This window comes from Capricornis sumatraensis, chromosome 10 (assembly GCF_032405125.1).
Source record: "Capricornis sumatraensis isolate serow.1 chromosome 10, serow.2, whole genome shotgun sequence".
Classification (NCBI taxonomy): Eukaryota; Metazoa; Chordata; class Mammalia; order Artiodactyla; family Bovidae; genus Capricornis; species Capricornis sumatraensis.
Genome location: NC_091078.1, coordinates 4,335,315 through 4,350,968, shown reverse-complemented (window position 1 = coordinate 4,350,968; position 15,654 = coordinate 4,335,315). Strand labels below are relative to the sequence as shown.

General features: G+C 52.2%; 1 protein-coding gene across 5 annotated transcripts in view; it reads left to right on the top strand.

Annotated features, from left to right (window-relative positions):
* LDB3 (LIM domain binding 3) overlaps positions 1–15,654 on the top strand; it is a 57,212-nt gene that overhangs the window by 35,476 nt on the left and 6,082 nt on the right. For 3 of the 5 annotated variants that reach the window (XM_068982028.1, XM_068982027.1, XM_068982023.1), the window contains 4 exons: positions 3,987–4,129; positions 9,159–9,600; positions 11,040–11,220; positions 11,813–11,933. In XM_068982028.1, the coding sequence (XP_068838129.1) occupies positions 3,987–4,129; positions 9,159–9,600; positions 11,040–11,220; positions 11,813–11,933 (887 nt within the window). Of the gene's footprint in view, positions 1–660; positions 826–3,986; positions 4,130–9,158; positions 9,601–11,039; positions 11,221–11,812; positions 11,934–15,654 lie in introns of all 5 variants that reach the window. The other 2 variants (XM_068982026.1, XM_068982025.1) reach the window with 1 other exon arrangement.

Sequence of the window (15,654 nt, the reverse complement as noted above, 5' to 3'; positions counted from 1 at the left end):
ACCTGTGGTCCTGCTGCTTCCGCAGAATTTGCCCAGAAAACAGGCACAGCTCCCTCTATTATTGAGTCCCTCACTCCACGTTGCCCCCTTTCTTGTTCAGATGACCTTGGTCTGCCTGGCATGGTAGCTTTTACCCATCTTCCAAATGTACCATCAGTGCTCCGAGTCCTTCACAGCCTAAAGCCCGTGTCCTCACAGCTTCAGAACTTAAGCCCTCGACAACAAAATATCTTGCCTCTGTTTTCTTCCTTGTATAATCCCTTCTCAAAGGCAATGCTTATCTCTGACTAAACAGGGAGCAGCGAAAGAAAGAGGAAAACGGGATGGGGGAGAAAACTTGGTTGCTGATTTAGATTCCTTTTGGACCGCACTGGTTTTATAATGCATGTTGAGAAAGGGGAATCGTGTAGGGGAATCTCAGTTGGCTTGAGAATATTTTTGATGTTCCTGTGATCCGCCCTGTGGTCTGAGCCCTTCCTTCTGGGAGCCCTGGGTTGTGGGGGTGCTCTTTCCCTCAGCCTGGGAACAGGCCTCCTGGAAGATCCAGCTCTGGTCACAGTAAGGCTGGTAACTTCTGCCCAGCCTGCCTCTGCTGCGGCCACCGCTCCCCCCTGCAGGGTGGCGCCCTTGACCTGTTGTCTTTCTTGGTCGCCTCATCAGCACCCCTATTGAGCATGCTCCAGTGTGCACCAGCCAGGCCGCCACCCCGCTGCTGCCCGCTTCTGCCCCTCCCAGCACAGCCTCGCCACCCCCGGCCGCAGCCGCTGCCCACGCTGCCACCGCCTCTGCCACAGCCCCTGCCTCAAGCCCTGCGGACAGTCCAAGGTAACTGGCCCACGGGTGCCGGCTCTGCCCGTGGGGAAGAGAGGCAGGAAAGGCCTCCCCCCGGGTCCGTCTGTCGGCAGCTGTGTTGGGCCCTCGGAAAGGCCCGTCCAAAGTGGTTAGGACCCTTGGACCCTGGGCTGAAGGGGATACTGGAGGTGCATTTCAGGGAGATTCACTGTTTGTGTGGCTGAGGACAGAGCCTGGACGTGTCCCCCTGCCCCAGGGGCACATGCTCTAGGGAAAGAGGTAAAAGTCTCACTCTCTCTCTCTCTCTCACACACACACACACACACACACACACACACACACACACACACGTAAGGTTAAATAACAGAGAGAGACTGTGTGGAAAATCCACGTTCCTGGAACTGGGATTACAGAGAAAGAAAGGAAATCAAGGATGCCTCCGTGGAGGAGGGAGCGTTGACCTGAGCACTGAAGGTGGGTCAGACTATTTACAAACTACCTCGCCCTTGTCCCTTACCGTCTGTTCTCTTGACGGAGAAGCACGCTAGCTCCAGAGACACCTGGTGCAGTGGGACTCACATCTCTGCTCTACCACTTACTGTCTGTAACTTCTGAAAGTGACTCAACTCTGCAGAACCTCAGCTTCCTCATCTCCTAAGGCATTAATGCACATGCATTAATGCATAATGCCAATAATTTTGTAGGGTCAGGATAGAAAAAGCGTGCATAAAACACCCAGCACCCAAAATGCCCTCAAGTATTGCAAGCTACTGCATTCCCGTCTGCCCTCATGGCTACTCAGCAAAGGCCGTGGAGGGGAGGTGTTGAAAAGGTTGAGAGGAGGTGTGGGGAGGCAGAGGGGGAGGCTGGACAGGTCATTCTGGAGCGGCCAGGCAGTGTAACAGGCCAGGCAGGCCCAACTCTTTCTGGGCTGTGTAGAGCTGCCAAGTTGGTGTTTGGAGTCAGAGCCAGCTTTCCCAGTCTCCACACTCCCCTCCCAGGGTTTTGCTAAAAAGGACACCTTTTCAGCAGGTCAGGGTGCATGGTTCCCTGCTGCAGCCTGAAGCCAGGATGAAGGATGGGCAGAGTGGCCTGTGTGCCCTGCTTCTACCCCCTGGCTTCACAGTGACCCAGGTAATGCTGAGCCCAGCCTTTCCCCAGCCCAACTCAAGTATCAAGGGTGAGCCTGGACCAGGCTTCCAGGGTCCTCATTTCCCAGCTTCCTGGGGGCACTTAGCAAGCTGCTTCCCTTCTGCACACCAGAGTCTCTTTAAGTAAGGCCTTGCTCCCCACACAAAGAAGAAACTTTGAGGGGGATAAGACATGTCCCTACTGTCTAGTGAGAAGATGCCACCCCAGTTTGAGGGGAAGGGTTTAGATGCCTGGGTCCCATGGACAGTCTAGCCTCAGCCCTGCTGAAAGGCAGGCTCCAGCACCACGTTCCAGGCCTCCTTGTCTGGGGGGGCCTCGGGACCCCCTCAACAGAGCAAACCCTCCCTCCACTTTGCCTTACAAAGAGATGTGAAGCCTGGGTGGAGAGTGGAGAAAGCCATGGAGGGCTGCCTGCGTCAGTCTGGAGGGGGCCAAGGGACCTCACTCTGGGCCCAGCTCTCTGCCCTCCTTGTTGCATGGGCTGGAGTGGTGCCAGTGGGAGACAAATGGACACTCCACATGGCCTCAGAATTCCTGCTGGATGTCCTAAGCCTCTGCTTGCTCCCCCAGCACCGATCTCTGACAGATTACCTGTGGCTCCTGGAGCGCTGGGAAAGCATCCTCCACTGGTGGGACCAGCTGACCCTTTGTCTTCTACTACCACAGTGGAAGCTAGGCACCGTTTGGACATGGCCTTTTCCTCTTCCACTGAGGCTCCTACTCCATGGGTCTTAACAGGGATATATCAGAGAAGGGCAGGCCCGGAGAGGGGAGACAGTGGTCTCACTCAACCAGAAACACGACCACTTGGCAGCACAGGCCCCCAGGTTTGGCACAGTGGCTCTCTGAGACGCGTTCTAACTAATTGTCTGGGGCAGCACCCAGCCCCTTCTGGACCCATTTAGGAGCTTGGTGGTGGATTCTAAGCTCAGGGCAAGCCTCTCCCAGAGCCCCAGAGAGGATGGTACTCCCTTATCCTATGACTCTGCCCAGCAGAGATGGGCAGGCCCTGGGCCCGTGAGAGGGAAGCAGGACAGGAAGCAGGAGGCAGTATAATTCCAGGGGCTCATTTCTCCACTCCCCGGTCAGTGTCCCATTTTCCCTGGGTGTGGGTCATGTCATCCCCATTAGTGCATGAAAGATGCAGAGAGCAACCAGGGACATGTTCTGTAAGGTATTTGTTAGTTTTAAAATGAAGAAAAGATGAGGGATTTCACAGGTAAATGAAATTGGGAAACACTGAATCAGACATTGAACAGGCTGCTTAGCTGCAGGAGCTCTTGGAGTCTTTAGTTCTCTAAGAGCAGAGGCCAAGCACAGCATCTCCTGAGGGCAATGAACTGGTACATTATTTTTTTCCATCTCTTTGGTCCCAGGGTCCCTGGGTCATAAGTGGGAAAAGGCCTGTTGTGGGCCTCTTGGCAGCTAACGCAGTGGGAGGAGGGCAACAGAAATTCTATACAGAAGAAGAGCCTCTGTGTATATTGGGGGCTGGGGGGAGGGGTGCTCTCCTGACAGCCCCTCCCTGGAGCCTGAGACTTTTCTGCTCCTTCCACAACAATAGAAAGGGGGAGGGGGAGGAAGCCAGGTGGTCTGAGGCTGTGAGGGGCCCCAAAGGTTGGGAAGTAGGTTTGCCTGTCTCCATCTTTCCTCTTTCCTGCCTCGACCTCCTTGCCTGCCCCAGCTTCCCACCCCCATCCCTCTGTGTCTCCACAAGGGGTGGAGGGTTTCCCATCACCCTCTGGTCTGACCGGTCCTCTCCTCCCTCTGCTAAGGTGGTAGCGATGGGCTGTAGTGTTCACAGGGTCTCTGATGCTTTCACCAGACTCGCCAAGACTTAGCACCCAAAGAGCAGCTTCGTCTCCCTAAGACCTCCTGGTCTTTTCTTCGCAGCCTCTGGCAGCTCCCTAGGCACATCTTTGTCAGGTTTCCTCCTTACAGAGCCTCTTTAAAGATCTGGGAGCCAGCCTGCCGTGGCTTCAGGCTCTAGGGCCTGGCTAGGGTGTCCTTCTGGCTGCTAACTCTTCCCCGCTTGGTTCCAGGCCCCGGGCCTCCGCCTACAGTCCCGCTGTGGCCACCTCTCCAGCACCTGCTGCCCAAACACACAGCGAGGCCCCAGCTGCCCCTGCACCCAAGCCCCGGGTTGTCACCACTGCCAGCATCCGGCCTTCTGTCTACCAGCCAGGTGAGAGGCAGGGTGGGGGGAGGCTGTCTAGCCTGGGCATGGGCTCCAGGGGTCAGCTCTAAAGCCACAGCCCCCAGAAGGATGGGGGTTAATGACGCTCATCCTCCCTTCTTCCAATTATGGACCAGAATCCTATGGAAGCTGTCTTTGGCACTGCAGAGACAGATGGGCAGTGCCAGGCAGTAACAGAGCCTCCTAGATCTCAAGACATTTCCTGCCTGGGGAGTTGCAGGCTCCAAGTGAGCAAGAGAGTGTTTAGGGGGGAGGGTCTTGTTCCTCCAGGAGTCTGGGTCTGATTCAAGCCAGTGGATGCGGAGCTATCACAAAAGTGCCATGGGCTTTGGACAGACCTACGGTATAATGTAATGCTGGGCAAGCTGCTCACCTGTCCGGTCTTTGGTTTCTTCAGCTGGGACAGGCTAACTAGAGGCATGGAAAGCACATGTGACGGGCGGGAGAGGGACCCACACAGGGTCGGCCAGTGGCTGGCTTCCCTGGCTCTGTTCTAGACTTTCTCATCACTGCAGAGCCAAGGGCTCAGCCTATGTCCTCCCTTTTCCTAGGCAAAGTTGGGCCTTCCCCAGAGCTCCAGGGCAGTTCTCAGGCTGGCTTAGGTATCTCCCCTGGAATGCCCCCGGTCAGTGAACGTAAGGGAAGATGAGACAGGGATTGAGACGAGAGGAGCCTTGTTTGGGGTGTTGATGTGTAGGGCAGAGGAGCCATGATCAGCCATCTGTTTCATAAAACACTCTCTGACAGCAGGGTCGAGTGTGGGTGGAAGTGGCTTTAGCGTCAGGCTCCATCGCCAGGCCCTGCTCTGCTATCCACAGTAAAGTACCCCATCTCCCCGGCCTGTATTTCCTCGTTTAAAAAACAGGCATGTTGTCTACACCTGATGCTCTGGAGATGAGAATGAAGCACCCAGGACAGTTCTTGGTACACGAGAGGTGCCCTGCTCTGTCTCTTCAGAAGCGAGAACACAAGAGTTTTGAGATTAAAAGTCCGTAGTATTAGGGAGCAATTTACAGCCGGCTGCGAGGATGGAGCTGGAGGAAGCAGTTGCTCTGCAGCGATGGGGAGCACAGGAGGGAGGGTGATAAGGAGTTTGGGGGAGCAGCTGCGAAAGGAGGTGAGGCTCTGTCGGGGCGCAAGGTGGCCATTTCCGCCCTGGCCCGGGCTCCCCTCCCAGGTGGGTCCTCGGCGCATCTTCGGGCGGCCCCGGCTTCGGCGCCCCCGCCCGGGCCGCGGCTCTCTTCTGCAGGCCCGCCAGGGGGCGGCACGGCACCAGGGGCGCGCGCCGCCTGGCCCGCGGGCGCGCCCCCTCCTCCTTCCGGGCCCGGAGCCCGGGCGGCCGAGACGTGCCGGAGCCCCGGAGCTGCGCGCCTCCGCCGCGTTCCCAGGCCGGCAGACGTTAACTCATTCCTGCCCGGGGGGGAGGAAGCAGCCAGGCGGGCTCGCGCCGGAGCCGGCCTGCCTCCGCCCCCTCTCCCGAGGGCGGAGTCCCCGGGAGGCTGGCAGGCGGCCTGGCGAGGTACGGGGAACACGGGGGGGGCCTCTCCCCATCTCGCCTCCGCCGAGCCCGGCCCCGGGGAGGGCGGGGAGCCTGTGTGCAGCCCAAGCCGCAGCTCCTCACGAAGGCTCCTCCGGGCCGACCGTGGCGTTCGCAAGCCGGGTCCTACCGCTGGCGCCGAGACCGGGCGGCCGCTCCCTGGAGCACCTGGGGCCCGGGAGGGGACCATGGGCGGAGGGGCCCCCACACGGGCCGAGGGAAGCCACGTCGGCCCGCGGGCCGGGTGGGGGCCAGGCGCTCGCGGGAGCCGGGCCCGACCTGGAGTGAGTCAGAAATCACCTTGGTTAATTACACATTCCCGAGCCGCCGAGTGCGATAGGGGCCTTTTGAACTTGCCAATTAGAGATGAAATATCACCTTCTAATTTGGACGGGCTTCATTCCATCAAGCAGAAATAGCAACAGCCTCGGGCTCGGAGATGGGATATCAAGTCTCTCTCCTGGCACGTCGGGGAAGAGAACTGCGAAGCAGCTGCTCCCTGCGCCCCGGGCCTCACCGGGTACCTGATGGTGGAGGGAAGCTGCTGGCCTGCGCCGGGAAGAAGGGAAGGGCCTTAGCGCGTAGTGGGGTGGGGGTTGCCGGGGGACTCTTGGGCAAGGAATCAGCCCACCGTGCCCAGATGCCAGTGTGCCTCTGACCTGCTGAGACCTTCGTGTCTTGGGGGTTTAGAAAAAGGGAGTGAATCTTGGAGACTGGAAGGCCTTCCAGATGAGGGAAGAGGAAGACTGCCTGGCAGAGGCAATAGGGTTAGTATTGCTAGAGAGACGTTGGAAAAGTGGGCTAGGGCCAGATTTGGAAGGGGCGTGCTAAAACCTGTTTTTCTGCCTGGGGAGTGGTTAAGCAGGGATCTGGGGTTGAGTCCTGTATCCTGAGCGCCAGTTTCAGCTCGGTGTTGCATAAGCTCTCCAAGCCTCAATTCCTCTTCTGTAAAACGGACTAGAGACTATTACCTGCCTCATTGGATTGCGGCAAGTATTGCATGAAATAATGCACATAAGGCCCTGGCATGTGAAAGCAGGCAGTACTTGGTAAACTGTTGTCCCGATTAGGATGGCACTATCTGGTAACAATACATTTTCCAGTAGCTACATTTTTAAAAAGTATATATTCAATTAAAAATAAATTTACAAAAAGTATATGGAAGCGGGTGAAATTAATATATTTTCTTTAACTCAGTATATTCAAAGTATCACTTTAATCAATATAATCAATCAATACTAAATTATTAGTGAGATATTCTACCTTCTTGTACTAAGTCTTTAAAAATTGGTGTGTATTTTATATTTATAGTATGTCTCAGTTTGGACTAGCTGCATTATCAAGTGCCTAATGGCCACATTAGGACCATGTACTAGATAACACAGTATTAGGATTAGGTTACATCTCCCATCCTCTAAATCCTACAGTCTCCCTGGGTTGGGGTCCTTCAGGCGACGCCACGATCAAGCTGTGAGAGCTCATCTGGGCCATGAGACCCAGGGGTCACTCGCCTCACCATTCTCACTAGCATTTAGTGACATACACAGTGCCAGGTACTAGGCTAAGCCTTTATAGTTCTTATTTCCCTTTATCCTCCTAATTAGGTACTAAGAATTATTATGCCATTTTTAGACGAAGAAATTCAGGCCTAGAGATGTTAAGGAACTTGCCCAAGGACACAGAGCCAGGACGTAGTAGAGCGAGGACCTGAACCCAGGGCTCTTGGTGACTGTGCTACAGTGCCAGACCGTGGGGTCTCCTCCAAGTTGACAGGTATTCCTATCAACATGGTACACTCAAATCTTCTGGAAATCAGACTCGTGTTTTTTCACAGAGGCAGCTTGGGGTGATAGAAAGAATGGTTTTGGAGACTCACTCTACCGCTTACTAGCTCTGTCTGAGCCTCAGTGACCTCAGCTGTAAAGAGGACCACCCAGTTGACTTGTTATGTGCCTAGCCTATCCTCTTAGTAAGTGGGAAGAGGATTCCTTATGGAGAAACTTTTACCTTTGGAAGCCAGCCTCACTCCCAGGATGGCTCTAGGGCAGGGCTGTGGAGGGTTTTATCCCTTCTGCTTTCAATCACAGGCCTGGTCCCTCCCCATTCCCAGCAATAGGGTTTCCATGTCACCCAGCTCTGAAGGGCCAATCGTCTGGGAGCAGGAGGTACAGGCTTGGAGCAGCTGGTTAATCCAGGGGAACCAGGTGGGGAGAGACCAGAGGCCAGGCCAGGAACTTCAGCCCTGAGAATGACCTTCCTCTCCAGGCTGGAGCCTGCTGAGGGCTGCCTTCGCACCTATCAGCATAGTCCATTCACCAGGCCAGACACAGGGACGGAGAGGGAGGCTGGCCTGATCCCGGGGTAGAAGGGATAAAGCCTCTCTGCAGAGGAGCAAACTGTGAGCTGAGGTGAGGCATCCGGAACCTCCCTCCCTAGGAGCGAAGGCTGGCTGAACCAGGTGTGCCGGGCGCAGCTGCGTCTGGCCCTGCTAGTTTCACAAGAGGCAGCAGAACTTGGAAACCTGGGTTTTGAGGCCCAGACCTCGGAGGGCTTTGGGTGAGCAGCTGCTCTGCTCCTTTGTGTTGCTGCCCTAAAAGGGTGTTCAGCCCTCAGTGAGCTGGAGGAGGGGGGTCCAGAAGCAGGGCAGGGAATTTTCCTTTTGCACTGGAAGGTAACCTCTAACAGACACTCGGACACACTCTCAGTTTCCATCAAAGCGAGGCAGGGGAGCTTGGGTCCCCCAGAGGCAACCACAGGCTGAGGAAGCAGCTAGACCTGGGCCGTGTCACTTCAGCATCTCTGTCTAGCCTGCCTCTGAATGATGTCTTCAAGACCCACCACCCCAATTTGAACCAAAATGGACTTTCCCCCATTACACATCAAGCCAAGCTGTTAGAAAAAAGCAAACAAACAAGACACGATTGCAACTAAACCTAAAATCTAAACTTGAAAACCTAACTCTCCAGTCATCTGCTTTGTCTCAAAGGCTGGACTAGGTCCAGGTTCAGCAAATGTACACGATTGAGGCATTTCAGATGTCAAATCCCTGGTCAGAGTGCAAACAAAAGCATCTTCCAGTCAAGGCCAGAATGACCCACTCTCACCCTCTCCAGCCCAGGGCATCCAGATACAAGCCTTGCCCGCACCCCCCGCCCCCACTCACTGTCTCCAGCAGGCTCCTGGCAGCCAAGGCCTGGCGGAGCCCCACCCCGCACAGCTGCAGATATTTATAGTTCTCTCCCTTCCCAGCCCTGTCCGAGCTCCCCAGGGCTCTGCTCCATGGCTCTTTATCTCCCTTGGCTCCTTGCTGCAAATTCAAATCAAGGCCATGAAGAAGCTCGGGACGCATCTCTGTGTAAAAACTGGAATTATGCCGCTCTAATATGAAAGTTGTCTTTTATAGTTCTCTGGCTGGGGGTGGGGGAAGCTGGGGGAGATGAATTCCTGACACATTTTTCTTTGGATATTTTTGGCTTGCAGTGCCTGCATCTACCTATAGCCCATCCCCAGGGGCCAATTACAGTCCAACCCCCTACACGCCCTCCCCTGCCCCTGCCTACACCCCATCCCCTACCCCTGCGTACACCCCATCCCCTGCTCCCACTTATTCCCCCTCCCCAGCACCAGCCTATACCCCCTCGCCAGCCCCAAGCTATAATCCTACGCCCTATAGTGGGGGCCCTGCGGAGTCTGCCAGCCGTCCCCCATGGGTGACAGATGACAGCTTCTCTCAGAAGTTTGCTCCTGGCAAGAGCACCACCACTGTCAGCAAGCAGAGTCTGCCCCGAGGCGCCCCTGCCTACACCCCGCCACCACCGGCTCCCCAGGTGTCCCCCCTTGCCAGGGGTACGGTGCAGAGGGCCGAGCGCTTCCCAGCCAGCAGCCGGACTCCACTCTGTGGCCACTGCAACAGCATCATCCGGTAAGGTCAGATCCCACTGTGCTCCTGTGCTGGGGTGCTGGCAGGGCAAGGGGGATGGGAGGGAGGGAGGTGCAGGGAGAAGGCTGCATGCAGGGCAGCCTCAGGCCCCTCTTGCTAGCTGTCTCTGGTCTAACCCTCTCTGAGCTTTAGCTTCTATGCCTGTGTGACACCCACTTCCCCAGGGAGTTGTGAGGATTCCATGAGGTAAGTGGGTGAAGCTTCAGGATGGTGCTGTGCCAGCACCGCCCCCTTGGGCTAAGGCTGGGTTCTGAGAATTGCAAGTCTGGTTGGTAGGTTTATTAGCCCTGTTGCAAGCTGGCTGACAGTGCTGGTTTTGACCCAGCTTTCCTTTGGGGCTGCTTCTGGGTCTATTCAGTCAGGCCTATGCTGCTCAGGGTTTTGGTGGCCATCTGCCACACTGAAAGGAAAACAAGTCATTTCATACTTAGAAGCCAAGGATCATGGGTGATACTTTTTGAATATAACATGTTTATAGTATGTGCATGTGTGTGTGGGGGGGAGAGGATGAACTTATGTATATGAAAAATATACTTTTATTTAAAGATAAAGTATCTTAGAAAAAATATGGGGCTTCCCAGGTGGCTCAGTGGTAAAGAACCCATTTGCTAATGCACAGGGTAAAGAACTCTCCTGCCAATGCAGGAGATGTGGGTTCAATCCCTGGATCAGGAAGATCCCCTGGAGAAGGAAATGTTAACCCACTGCAGTATTCTTGCTTGGGAAATCCCATGGACAGAGGAGCCTGGCAGGCAACATTCCATGGGGTCACAAAAGAGTTGGACACAACTTAGTTGACCAAACAACAACAGAAAGAATATACTCATTAGAGAATAATTAGAAAATTCAGAAAAATGAAAATGAAAATATAAAGCATTTCTTTAGTCTCACTGTTCTGATTACTGGTCTAGATTCAGGTTTGTGTCCTGGGTCTAGCTTAATAGCCCTATAGCCTTGAACACCTTACTTAACATCTGTACCTCAATTTTCTTATCTAAAAATGGGTATCATGATAGTACCTGCTTCACAGAGTTGTTGTGAGAGTTAAACACACGAATCAATGCAAATTTCTTCTTGAACGGTGCCTGGCAGAGAGTAAGCACCTAACAAATGTTAGCCATTGGCACCGTCATATCCTGGCTCTTCTCACTGCAAGTATTCACCTGAATGGATATCCCATAATACACTTCCTGGGTCCCCTAGTAGTGGATGTTTGAGTCGCCTCCCCATTACTCTTTTTTTAAGTGATGCAACCTCATCTTTTTTCATGGAGCTTTATCTGAATTTCCTGTTATTTCATTAGAACAGTCACAAGAGTCAGGGTTATCAGGGTCAAAGTGTGAATGTTGTTGGGAGTTTTTGAAATACCTGGTCTTAAGCATTTGGGGCTGCCTAGGAGATACTGTTCTCTGCTTTCCCAGGGGCCCCTTTCTGGTAGCCATGGGCCGTTCCTGGCATCCAGAAGAGTTCAACTGTGCCTACTGCAAGACCTCCCTGGCAGATGTGTGCTTTGTGGAGGAGCAGAACAACGTTTACTGTGAGCGGTGTTATGAGCAGTTCTTTGCCCCAGTCTGTGCCAAGTGTAACACCAAAATCATGGGGGTAAGTGGGCAGCATTCTTCTCCTCGGACCCTTGTCTGTTTTCCAACCAGTCTCTCCTCCTCCCCAGTGTTGTGGGGTCCCATTTGGAAGCCAGCCAGTTGCTGTGCTAACAGAGCAAGAACAACTCCATTTCTATCCTAGAAGGGCATTGGTTTGGCACCAGCGAACCAGGGAACAAATGAACTTGAAATGAGAGATCACTGTATCCCTGGGCCACATAGCTTGAAGTGGCTTGCGGAGCTTTTGAAAAGCAAGTCACCTCACCATGTACCTCTATGTGGCTTTGACACTCGATGCCCCTTTGGTAAAATGACAGTAACAAGCAGCCTCCCTCCCAGGTTTAATGGGAGGGGAAGCATTGCAGCTTTTATGAGCACACACAGAACCTGGCACCCAGCATGCACTGCGCGAGTAGGAGCTCCTCGTCTGCCACCTCTGACCTTCCTCGATGTCTCTGAGGCCCGCTTCCTGGGCTGCCTGTCCCGCTCCCTGATGGGGCATTCTTGCACTGACCGAGGCCTGGTGTGGACGTCAAGCCTGCCTCCTTCTCCCCACTGACCTTTCTGTCCTGAACTGAGGCTCTTTTCCCCAGGAAGTGATGCATGCCTTGAGGCAGACGTGGCATACCACCTGCTTCGTCTGTGCAGCCTGCAAGAAGCCCTTCGGGAACAGCCTCTTCCACATGGAAGATGGGGAACCCTACTGTGAGAAAGGTAGGACCTCTGTGCTATGGGGAGGCCCCACAGTCTGGAAGAAGGGGGTTAGGGGTTGCCTTTCACAGACATTCAATCTCTGCTACCTTCCCTGCACCAAATATGTGGACCCAAGTCGGCATCTTGTGACCATTTAGGGAACCTTTCAGGTGATTTTGATCTGGAGACCACGAGGCCTCGTCTGAAAAGGCTTTGGCTCTGGCCTTTGTTCCAGGTTCCACCTCAGGCTGGTTTTGTAACCCTGAATGAGTTACTAAAATTCTCTGAGCCTCACTTTCCCCATCTGCAGAAGGGGAAGATCACACCTGTGTCATAGAGCTGTGGTGAGGATTAAACTCGGAGAAAGTATGAAATGTGTCAAGTACCAAGTATGTGCAAGGCGCCTCCCAGCTCCTATGCTGTTTACCACACTTGGATGTTCCTTTGGGGTCCTGCCATGTGCTGTCTGAATTTGGAGTTTCTCTAATCCCCCCAAATACTATATCTTATCTTAAAACTTGGAGTCAGTTATGGTAAATTCTAAAGACAAAGCATTCTTAGAGCTGGGCATCCTGGTTAACTAGCTATTTACTCACTCACTGACACTTACACGCTCATTTATTCATAGCCTGTCTGTCTCAGGTAAGGATTTGAGGCAGGTTCCAACAAAGGTAACATAAACATGAAAGTTAAGACAATAGAACTTTAGCAGATCAGCACCAAGTCGACGAGGGAAAAAGAAACATGCTGATTATGACGAATAACAGAGCTGCAGTGACTGAGCAGCAAATTTGAGGGCAATAAAAGAAACACAGTGAGTTAGTTTACTTTAAAACCAGAAAGGAGAAAACATTTCAGTTCCTCAAGGGGAAAAGCAAAACAAAATAAAACATTTTTCCTCCCCTTGACAATAAATCATAAAAGAAGCTTCTTGGTGTCCGAGGCCCTGGTGAATTCCCTTTCCAGCTCTAGGCTTCACGGGATGACCTTAAACGTCACTCGGTCATTCTGGCCTCAGTTTCCGTATCAGTGAAAGGAGGAAGGAAGCACCTGTCTTTTCCCTTCTTACATGGAAATGATGATGGTTGGTAATTAGTAAAAGTGCTGTGACACCAGAACTTCCCTGGTGGTCCAGTGGTTAAGACTCTGTGCTGCCATTGCAGGGGGCACGGGTTCAATCCCTGGTCTGGGAACTAAGGTCCCACGTGCCGTGGGGTTGTCCAAAAAAATGCTGTGGTACCAGTACAAATTGCTATTATTAGTCAACTAAAACCATTATAGCTTTCATAATGTGTGATAAGCCACAATTTATGTCTGAGGCTTGGGAAAGAATAGCAGATCTATACTCTTCCCACTGCTCTTCTCCCTAGCAATCCCCCCCAAAAAAGGCTTTCAAAGATGATATTTGGAGTAAAAAGGGTCTTAAGGTGTTAAGACAAGGCTGCAAGGAAGCAGATTTAGTTTCAACCCCAGGCCACCCTGAGAGACCCTGACTAAAGTCCCTAAGGGGTCACTTCCAGGCAGTGTGAGGATGGATCAGACGCTTACCCTTTCTGAGTCTCTTCCTTCCTCACCTAACTCTCAGAGGCAGTTGTGAGGATTAGCTGAGATAGTGGGCACAGAGTTCTTGACAGAGCACGTGCTCATGGTGAATGGGCAACAGGCATCGTCCCTCTAATGGTTTCGGGAGACCCACAGCTCTCCAAGGAGCACAGTTTGAAACCAGGCCCTTAAGAAGTGGGAGTCACTGAGATGTTTTAAAGTGAAGAAGTAACATAATCTGATTTTTATTCTAGCAAGAGCATTAGAAATTTAGTATGCTTGTTGAATGTGACAAAGAGTGACACTCTTATGAACAAGTAAAGAAAGGAGAGCTAGATGACCCAATGGTGCAGTAAAATCAAGCCTGATTGGTTAACCTACCCTTGAGATAAAATATCAGAGTCAGCCTTGAGGAAGGTCCCCAATATAATACCACGGGATATTGTGTTTGGTTCTGACCTTGTCATTTTTTTACTATTATAGGGAAACATGAGGGACCTTCCCTGGCGTCCAGTGGGTAAGACTCTGCACTTCTTATGCAGAGGGCACAGGTTCCATCCCTAGTTGGGGAACTAAGATCCCACATGCCACATTGGCTGTGAGGCCAATAAATAAATAATTCATTAACAATGTATTAGAGTCAGACCTGTGATATCAAATTCCAAAACAAAGTGGCAGTTCTCCAGATAGTACAAAGACAAGTTTAAAACAAAACAAAGCAAAATTAATCAGTAGACAGGACTAGACATCCCAGAAATAAATTCAAGCCCTTGCAAGAGCTTGTGCGATGCTGTGCTTAGTTGCTCAGTTGTGTCCACCTCTTTGTAGCCCCATCGACTGTAGCCCAACAGGCTCCTCTGTCCATGGGGGTTCTCCAGGCGAGAATACTGGAGTGGGTTGCCATTTCCTTCTCCAGGGGATTTTCCAGCCCAGGTTGGAAATCAGATCCAACCAGGAATCAAACCCAGGTCTCCTGCATTGCAGGCAGATTCTTTACCATCTGAGCCACCAGGGAAGCAAGAGCTTAATCTGTGGGGGGGAAAAAACAGGCTGCACAACAGCTAAAGGAATCAAATTGAACAAGGCTGTTTGAAACATATCTTTGTCCATCCATCATTTCACCATCAAATGTGTGCCAGTCGCCGTGAAGGGCGCTAAGCGTAGAGAAGAGGGTCGCTGCCCTGAAAGACCTCAAGCAGACCCATCAACGTCTGATATGCTGGCACGCAAATGGACAGTGAAGAGACAATGAGTAGGCGGGTGGGTGATGAATGAATGGGGAGGGAGAGAAGTCCAGGAGGAGCCCTCAGAAAGGCTGTCTCATCTCCCTTGAGTGGGAGAGGAATGAGGTCTTCCTAGAAGGAAGGCTGCCCGAAGGATTGCAGAGATTCAGGTAGACAAAGTGGGGAGGGATTTCTGAGGGCAGGACCCGGTTCAGAAAGAGGCACAAAGATGGAGGAAAGAATCCAGGGCATCTGGAGACCAGCTGGGCAGAATGAAAGAGAACTCACAAGTGGGGTGCAGGGCTTTCTCTCAAGTGGAAGTAGGTTGGCCTATAGTCCTGCGTCTCATCACACACTAGGAAGTTCCTGCAGAGCACAGAGTGAACCATAAACTTGCTAGAACTCTCTTAAGGAAGCAGAATGATGTTTTCCTACCTGGTGAGGCAATCGATTTTTGCCTACTAAAGAAACTAAGTATTCTATCAGAAACAAGATCGATGGCTTGCGATGTATGTAAGAGTATTTGCATGACAAAGTATAATTAAACCCCCAAAAGGAAACCATACATTGGAAAAAATATGCAAGAGATACAACTTATCAAAGCTTCATGGCAAATAGATAACTGGAAATAGCGTGAAGTCACGGAGATGGGATGACCTTTGGAGTCCAGCAGGCTCCTGACCACTTGCGTGATGGAACTGCGACAGCCAGGTTCATTGTCTTTAAAATGAAAATAATAGTTCATTGCAGAGCTACTGTGAAGATTAAACAGGAAACATAAAAAAGCACTCGTACTAGCGCATAGTAGGTACTCAAATCATGTTCCCTTCCCTCCTTTCATCATCTTAAAGGCATTCAAAATGAAAGCCAACATTTTTGGTGCCCAGTACTTCACATACTTTATTATATTTAATCTGTAGTTATTCACATTATATAGATGAAAAAGTGGAGGCACTGAGAAGTTAGGTGACTTGCCC